General features: G+C 35.8%; 1 protein-coding gene across 1 annotated transcript; it reads right to left on the reverse strand.

Moving 5' to 3' along the window:
• LOC145624855 (subtilisin-like protease SBT2.3) lies at positions 1–7,731 on the reverse strand. Its single transcript, XM_081677943.1, has 10 exons — positions 7,059–7,731; positions 6,270–6,423; positions 5,386–5,783; positions 4,563–4,658; positions 3,834–3,906; positions 3,150–3,432; positions 2,184–2,512; positions 1,722–1,992; positions 1,346–1,627; positions 1–650 (listed from the first exon to the last, which is right to left on the reverse strand). The coding sequence occupies exons 1-10, from the start codon at positions 7,274–7,276 to the stop codon at positions 226–228; spliced, it is 2,529 nt and encodes an 842-aa protein (XP_081534069.1). The 5' UTR covers positions 7,277–7,731; the 3' UTR covers positions 1–225.
• Positions 7,732–9,077: the final 1,346 nt, after the last annotated feature.

Below are 9,077 nucleotides of genomic sequence, written 5' to 3' on the forward strand. Positions count from 1 at the left end.
TTGTAAGAACTTTTACTCTTAATATATTAATGGAAAGGTGCAGAAATAGAAGGTTTTCTTTTTAATTATCATACACTCACATATCTACATTCTGAACATAGTACAACTACTTTACATGTATTGAATCAAAAAAAATTAATCAGCACCCCCGTGAAAAGATTAGTAAGATACAATTAGCCGACCTCCATGCTCGGACAATAGAAGAAATAATCATTTTCATAGTCATCAACTGCTACTTACATTGTAAGAGTATTTAAAGATGACGGATAAAGGAATGTTTATAGTGTGACCTTGATCCCCAAAAAGACCTATCCTACCATAACTAGCAGCAGTACTGTTCATAGTAGCATTCAGAGATACAGTCAGTACCTGTTTCTCTCCAGCTGCAATGACAAAGTGTGTGGGCTCAACCTTCATAGAAACACCATAAGGAGCGCTCCAACCAACACGAAAAGTTTCATTCACACCAACATTTAAAACTGTTCGATTGACATCTCTAGTTTGGTTTAGTGTCCCGATTGTAATAGAGGGTAAGTTCAAGTCTGAGCCAATCATAGTAGGAATCCCATCACAGGTCTGACCTGTGTAGTTTAACACTACTGGAGCTGAACCATTTATACCACAAAGGAAGGAAACCAAATCATCATAGGCTGCAGCATCAAAAAGTGTATATATGTCAGATTTTATTTTGCAGCAAAGATGATGGCAAAGAAATATCAAAAGGTAATACCAAAAAAATTGTCTGAAAAAGTGTACATTTGTCAGATTTATAACACTGTTGGTGTCACTATTTCGTCATTCCATACCACATTACCACGGCATCAAACTTATAACATACATTGAGCCTCAGAGATGACTCGTTACCAGACCATTATCAAACAAAATCGCAATTCTGACAGGTTATAAAAGATGTTTCTTTAAAGATGCATGGAGTTAGATACATCTTATTCAACTGCATTCAACATTGCTTCAAATCACATTAGTGCAGAGAACTCAAACATAAACCCATATTGATATTTATTTGCCTGTGTTCAAATATTAGATCCCTCACTAAGTGCAAATTTTGAGTCATATAATCGGGGCTAAGCCTAGTTATATCCTAATTAAGGCGGCATTTAAAAGTCCTTTGCCAATGTTCCATGGAATTATAAGATTAATTCACATCTGCATCCCAGTTAGCTTGTGAAGCATGAGAAATTATATGACCATATTCATTATCACTTCAGATTACAAATAACATCGTCAAAAAAAAAATACAAATAATAGAAGGAAGAATCATTAGCAATTCATTATTAAACCCTATTGGCGACAGGAGCATATTATAGTTTTCCAAAACGAGACTTACTTGAATCGAAGATGAGTCCTGGATCTAGAGCAGCAGTTGCATTAACAAATCCACTGCCCATGTCAAATGGAGTTGCAGGAGATATGTTCGCATCTGGGTTAGAATAAGCACGCTGGGCCATGATTGGCCCTCCATTCTTATCACGAAGTGAAGCTGTCGTCGAAAGAGCAGAAGCAATAGCTGCTGGACTGAAAGTAGGGAATTTCTTCTTAATTAGAGCTGCCAGTCCTGCAACATGAGGAGCAGCCATGCTTGTCCCAGACACCATAGCAAACTCCTCCCCTATATAATTTACATTTTAATGTAAGAAAGTCAGTTTCACCTTAGATTTACCCATATTCATTATCAACAATACACCATGTAAAAGAACATATACCTAGAAATTCAGTAGAATCAGTGCCAAGTGAGCTCCAAGCACCCCAAATTGAATTTCCTGGAGCAACCAGATTTGGTTTCAGTATATCTGCATTATCAAGAGAATTGTCTTCTGGATCTGGACCTCTAGCAGAGTAGTACATCACCTTCGGAGCAGAATAACTGAAATCTGGCTTCAGTCCACCAGAAATGCTGGCTACCGCTCCAAATTTTACAACTTTTTTGGTGGTCCCATCTCTCACCAAAGAGGTATTGTAATATTGGAGTAAAACCTGTCAAAGGAAAAAAAAAATTATTGATGAGGATGAACGGAAGATACAGTGCAGTTGCACAGGCAAAGATCTCTTATAATCTTATTGACAATTTGAGACGAATGTAGGTACGCTTAGAAGCAGGAAATTATCGACTGTCCGTACATGCTTCGTTGTACTAAATTCAAAAAATAAATAAATAAAAAGGGTACCTTGGAATCATTTGCTGAAGGAATTATGATGCCTGGCATATCCATAGGAGTTGGGTTTATCTGAAACCCTAAAACAAAAGGATCCAAGTAAAACACAACACCAGCTGCACTAAGGTTCTTGGCAGTCTGCAAAGCCTGTTTGATGGTGGAAACTCCTAGCACGAAACGTACTGAGTAACTACAGATCAAAAGGTTTCCAGCAACAAGGTCTGGATTTAAACTACTGGGATTTTGACATTCCCCAACGTACATATCAGTTGGAGCAGCAGTATCATTGCTCAAAGCATGCGCAGCAGAGATCAATGTATACATAGTGTCATTTGTACCCGCTGTGAACCAGATAAAAATTCAGATCAAGAAAAGAATGAGTAGCTTGAATTTTGTGATGGCCAAATACAGAATCAGATAAACAGGAAAAATATACTTAGTTAGTCTAATTCAAGCTTGCTGGATAACAATACTTATTAATTGTTATTGCTAACTGAAACACCAGCTAGAAATTACAACCAAGACCAAATAATAGAAAGTTGCACAACCTTTATGATAATAAGTCTTTTGGTTATAGCAGTACTGGAGTATTAAGCACTACTATCCCATGGACCAATGCACACAGTACTAACACATAGGTGTTACGGATGTCAATTCACCCAAAAAAATCTGACTGCATGAGTTCAACAGGAAAGCAAGAAACAGCTACCAAATCCCATGAACCAGCAACTCCTCTCAAATTCTAAGGATGTTCTTAAGTTCAACCACAATAGTAACACCCTCATCAATAAATTTATTAACACAGATCACAGCAGTACCATTCAACAAAACACTACTATCATAAATTGAGCTGAATAACTAGAGTCTAATCTTAACTTATAGCCCATTTGTGGACAATGGAGCAATCACAAGTTGGGTTTTCCAAAAAAGAAAAAAACAATACTATCATAAATTCATATGGTAAAGCTTCAGACTTACATGCAAGTCCAGTCCCAGATAAGGTCACATTGTTGCCAAGGGATATGTAGTTATTATAAACTCTGTCATGAGAAGAAGCACCTACTGTGAAGATCCATGGGCTAAAGGAAGAAATACTGCGTGGAGCAGGACCAGTGTTTCCGGCTGCTTGTACTACAAATATACCAGCTTTGACAGCTGTTAACAAGGCCATGTCTATGGGATTGAAGAATGTGGCAACTCCTGGAGGACGCCTATTGGGTGTGATCGATAAGCTAAGAATGTCAACACCATCCTGAGCTGCCTGCATAAATGAGTATGAACCTATACAGTTAGTAAAGAGGAAAGAAGAAATTCATCATCAGGGTTTTTATAAGAGCAAATTTTTTTTATTGAACTAGACTGCTAACGAGTTTTAGGAAACAACTAAATGAGCTAACAAAGAATAATATGTATGAAACAAGTAGTCTTGCATGACACTATCACAGTCACACACACCCTTCCCCCTTCCAGAGTGACACAATGGAGAAAATGACAATGCAAACATATCATTTTCAGAGACCACAGTCTTGAAGTTGTCCCTTTACATTTTCCAAGGGAGAATTTCTGATATCTGTCACTTGGGTACAAATGCAGTGTCCTCCGTCATACTTGAGGAGACTAGAAATTTGTATCATATCATCATAATGAATAACTGATAGGTACCTGGTCTATGGCTGCAACTACATCAGCAGCAAATCCACCGAAACCCTTGTACAATGCCTTGTATATAGCAACACTGAAAAGAGTGAAATAAATTGTGTGAATGTATGATCAATAAATTCATTCAACTCCTGAAGATGGTATATGCTAGAAAAAGGAACGTTTGTCATAATAGCTAATAGTTATTCTGAAAGAATAAGTACACCAAAAAGGCAGAAAATAATCTTAATCTGAGCTTTCTACATCGACACTCGTATATAATTGTTAGCCAACAACAAGGGATTTATATAGGCCAACCAGCCTAGATATGACTATATGAGACAATTGGTTGATGGCTTATATAAGTTGAGGAAATAGCTGAGATATTAAACGAGTTGTGTTTTATCAATTCTATAATCTAAATATAGCAGGAACGTATGAAACCAACATGAGAAATTTAATGCTCCAAAATGAAACAGCAACCAGACACCACCTAGAATATGCAAGTTGCTTTTGAAAACAATTAGCTAAAAACGTCAATTGCGTATTCCAACAACCTGAACTTGCAAGTAAATTAGCTTCTGAATCATTGATATTCTACTGCTATTAAAGGAATTCTTTACCCCATAATATAAAGCCAAAATCCCCCTTAATGACTATTCCATGAAAAATACTCGTAATAAGGAATGTATAATTTTTTTATAGGGAATGTAAAATTATTGATAGCAACAGAAAGGTGTTCAGATGCATTACTGTGAGCGAGGAGCCATTCCACTTGCGTTTCCAAAGAGATGCCCAGATACAACAACCGGAATACCATGGTTTCCTGATGCAATTGAAGCTGTATGCCTATATTCATAGCCAAGAAGCACACATAAAAATAGCAACATCAAATTTATAATTCCATCTCTCTTTATTAAAAATTAAAAAAAATAAAAAAAATAGATTAATTTATCTGGTATAATCACAAACTTACGGCACTAAAGAAACCACTAGCTTAATTATCAACTATACATAGGACCCCCATGAAAATAAGTCCTACTAGATGCAAAATTGAATGAAATGTAACATGAGGATTAGTACTTCAATTATTATGAATGTTGTTAGTATTGTTATAGATTGACAATGATTATTCAATTATACCTATTCAATTCCCACACCCCTGCTTCGACTGCATTGATAATGGGTGATAGTGCTGATGTTATTGATTTGTTTTTCATAAGAGTAATGCAAAACCATCAAACTGCTGAATATGGAACCTCAAAAATGCAGTTATGCAATACGTTACTATAAACCTCAAGAAAGCTCATTATCAACTATTCAATTATCATTTTTCCCCTCGTATTATCATATCAGCTAACGGTTCAGCACACCATCCATTCTTATCCAATTTCAACGCAACAAGTATCAAATCACATAAGCTAGTGATAACAAGAAATATACATTCGAAATTAATAGGCAAACTTTGATATCAGGAATGAGCTTTCATCAGCATCAGTATACTGCATGCAGGGCAATAGTAAAAAATAAATGACCTAGAAAGATGTGATAACACCCAAAAGCACAAGAAACTTACGTCCCATGTCCATCACCATCAAAAGGTGATGCGTAGTCCTTACTGTAATTGAAAATCCCTCTTGTAATGGCCGATGCAGCGAAATGCCTCGCCCCGACAAGTTTTCTGTTGCAAGAACCTGAAGGAAAATCCCTAGTAACTTCACAGATTCCGGAGAAATGTTGCGGAACTGGATATGCATTTGCTTCCATAGAATCCGAAAAACTTGGATGCATAGGATCGATCCCAGTATCAATAAGTCCAATCACAACCCCTTCTCCTGCAGAATCATATCCTCCTTCCTGAGGCCATGCCCCTTGAGGCAATCCTAGGAACTCAGGTGTGTGTGTAGTGTCAGTCCTAACAGAGAAGTCTAGTACCACATTGGCTACTTCTCTTCTTCTAGAAAGCTTGTCTGCCTTAAAAATTTTACATATAAAGTCAGTATTAGCAAACAGTAAGCTACCGTGATTTATGACAAAAAAAAAGGTTTAGTATTGGCAATTATCATCTACTTTCCATGTCAAGATATATTTTCATAAGTTACACAAACACGATTATTGCATTAAAAATATCCCCGTCCACGACATACAAAATCAATGAAACATATGCAGTTAATGTAATTAAAATGCGCCTAAACAGAGAGTCTGACAATTGCCTAACAAGGCGGGTGAAAAGCTTTAAGAGCGTGTACTGTACTCATGAACGGGGTCTAAGCATGTCTGTACCAGCCAATATGCACACCCAATGGGTAAAGAAGATCAAAGGAAGGGAAAAGGGGGGGTGGGGAACACAATCATTAAGCCCAATAGAATGAGACATGAAAAGTTAAGTGTAATAGGACTTTTAATTAACCATTATAAGTTGTGCACATAATGCATAACACAACACGGTAAACATTATACCTGCCCAGGGGTAACAAGCACAGCAAACCCATTAATCAAGTAGTGATAGCTATACAACTTCAGATATCTTTGCCCTCTCAACGCCCTCCTCAACAACGAATCGTGTACTCGTGCAATATACGAACCGTAATGAGGATCCACTTTCGAGTCATTCCTGAATAATTCACATTGTTGGGGGAAAAATCAGGTACATTATAATTCAGAAAGCTCAAATCATATTACAAGAAGGTAAAGTAAATCCCTAGTATTCAACAAATAAGGATCAAATAAAAAATCTAAAATTAGGTAACAGAAGTAACAGAACACAAATATCTTAATATACAACTGACAAAAAACAACAAATAGTAATATTTACCAATCTAAATCAAATAAATTGGCAATAAGTCAAAAGGACAAGCATTGGTAGGACATAAATGAGAAAGACAAGACCCCTAATATAATAAATCCAAGAAATCCAAAAAAAATGAGTTGGGGCCAAATGGCCAATTGCTAAACCCTTAATTTCTCACAAAAAAGACAAATAAATTGACCGTTGTACACATCCATGATCCCATGTAATGTAACATACATTATACAGAAATGATTTTTTTGAAGAATATAATTACAAATTATGTTACAAACCCTCCAAAATAATTGAAAATAATATCCCAAAAATGATTAATCCTTCCAAATTATCCCATTATAATTACTAATAATAATACACATGTGCAAAAACCCAAATTAGAAACACAATATATAAGTAAAAAAGACAAATAATCATAACTAAATTGAAGAAAAATATGGGTTTACCTAAGTTTGTGAAATGTGCTTGACTGAATAGGAGTATGTTTTTTGAACCCAGGTTTATGCTTTTGACTCAATTCATTGAAGTAAAGATGAGCAGAAGGAGCTTGCTTGAGAGTAACAATGTAAATTCCAGAAACTTCATCTGAATCATTCTGACACACAGCAACACCCACTAAAAGTAGCAAGAGTAAATGCAAGAAATTAAGCTTAATTCTCTCCATTTTTCGCAAGGAACAAAAAAACCCAGAAAAAAAGATGAGATCTTTGTTGAAATTTCACAAGAAACAGAGCAAATAATCAAAACCCAGAAAAATTAACCACAGAAAGTGCCCTCCAATTTATTTTAAAGGGGTAAAATACAGAAAAATGGAGGAACTTTTTATTGAAAATGGGAAGAGTGTGAAGTGATTTTATGGAAGATTGGGAAAAGGGGAAGAATTAAATTAAGGGAATAAGATTTAGGAGAGAGAAAAAGAGTGAGTCCATTAATAAGTGCACAGTGACCAGTGAAGCAAAGTAAAAGGGAAGAAGAGAGGAGAGAAGAGAGAAGGTTGCTGTGTGGGGCGGTCGTATAAATTGTTTAAGTGATGCGCCAGATAGAGAGGCAGGAATCCTCCATTTTCTTCTTGTACTCTTGTTTCTAGTCACTCTTCACACCGCCCAAAAAGCTTGGCCATTATTAAGATAGTGGCAATATGTTAACATAATTTACATTACATCTATCTTTATGTGATACATTGGCCTAAACTCCTTTTGGCATTTTTCATACACTAGGCTAGTTTGGTGGTATAAGTCGTGTACTCGTGTAACTCGAATTCCTCAAGTTTATATATGGGAGTAATGAGACATGTCGTATATAGAGTAGTCGCATATGACTAATGTTGAATTGAATTTATCGTTGTTATCATGACACTGATCGTGTTGTAAATTGGCTCGCAAATTATGGAGTTGAGCCAAATCAAAGAAAAACAAATTTGGCTAATCCTAAAGGGTTTTCGTGCTATTTATTAAGAGGATTTTAGCAGAGTGACATTAGATAGAAAAGTCTGTCTAACTCTAATACCCAATGAATAATACAACTTGAGCCGCACCCATCAAGTCTTTACCATAAGAAAGCCCAAAGAGGTTTTATCCCAAAACCGTGTGACAATATGAGGAGTAGTCCTTAATCTAAATTGTTTAGTTGTCCCTTTATTTTATCAATGTGGGTCATTATGTATTTATATGTGTTGTTAGGAAAAGTTATACGAGTACTAATATCTATTTTCTCTAATTGCATTTAATTTGTGACCAAGCTAAGATTATCTTGTGTTATACTCCATGGTATTGCAGACCATATAGTCAAACATACATGCTAGCCGTTGATAAACGAAAGAGAAAGCGGGTCCCAAATGTCAAGGTTAAGGCTAGGAAATTGAGGTTGAGGTTAAAGCATGCATCTTAGCTTATTCTTCACTAGATCTAATCTCTCTTGACTCTTGAGTCTTGACTTCATTTCTTTAGTGTCACTTTCAGTGTTCTACTTTAAGTGTCCTTTATATTTTTAATCTTTTCCTATTTTGTTTGTTTCCTAATTTTTTACAGTCTTTATTTTGCTGGGTTTACTTGAAAAAAAGTTAATTTTAATCCCAGCAAAAAAATTTGGTCACAGCTTGTAAGTGAAGCCAGCCAGTCAGGCCACTATAGTTCGAGCCATTTTAATGCAATATTACGTCATGTCCTCTTTCTCACTTTTTTCTTTTCATTTTATGCATGTTATTCCTACTACTAACATTTTCATGTACTTTAGGGAAGACATTGATGTGTTAGGTCAATCTTTTAAGACTAGGGAGTACTTGTACTAGTATTGTTGTACAAGAAAGTGAAGCATCAAGGCCAATTACTTAACCAACTACGGACATGTGCTAGTAAATAGTAATACCTTCAAACAACATGTATTGTGTATTGTACAAGTACAACTAATTGAACAAGTGCTAGCAAGACCTTAGGACAATATTTATTGTATAACTATGTGTATGGTGT

This window comes from Chenopodium album, chromosome 1 (genome assembly GCF_948465745.1).
Source record: "Chenopodium album chromosome 1, dcCheAlbu1.1, whole genome shotgun sequence".
Taxonomy (NCBI): domain Eukaryota; kingdom Viridiplantae; phylum Streptophyta; class Magnoliopsida; order Caryophyllales; family Amaranthaceae; genus Chenopodium; species Chenopodium album.

Bases quoted from the DNA above. Each gene is read 5' to 3' on its own strand.
- LOC145624855 (XM_081677943.1), bottom strand. From the start codon at position 7,276: ATGGAGAGAATTAAGCTTAATTTCTTGCATTTACTCTTGCTACTTTTA. The intron at 6,424-7,058 runs GTAAACCCATAT...TGAATTATTCAG, and splicing joins AGCACATTTCACAAACTTAG to GAATGACTCGAAAGTGGATC. The intron at 1,628-1,721 runs GTATATGTTCTT...TAAATTATATAG, and splicing joins TGATTCTACTGAATTTCTAG to GGGAGGAGTTTGCTATGGTG.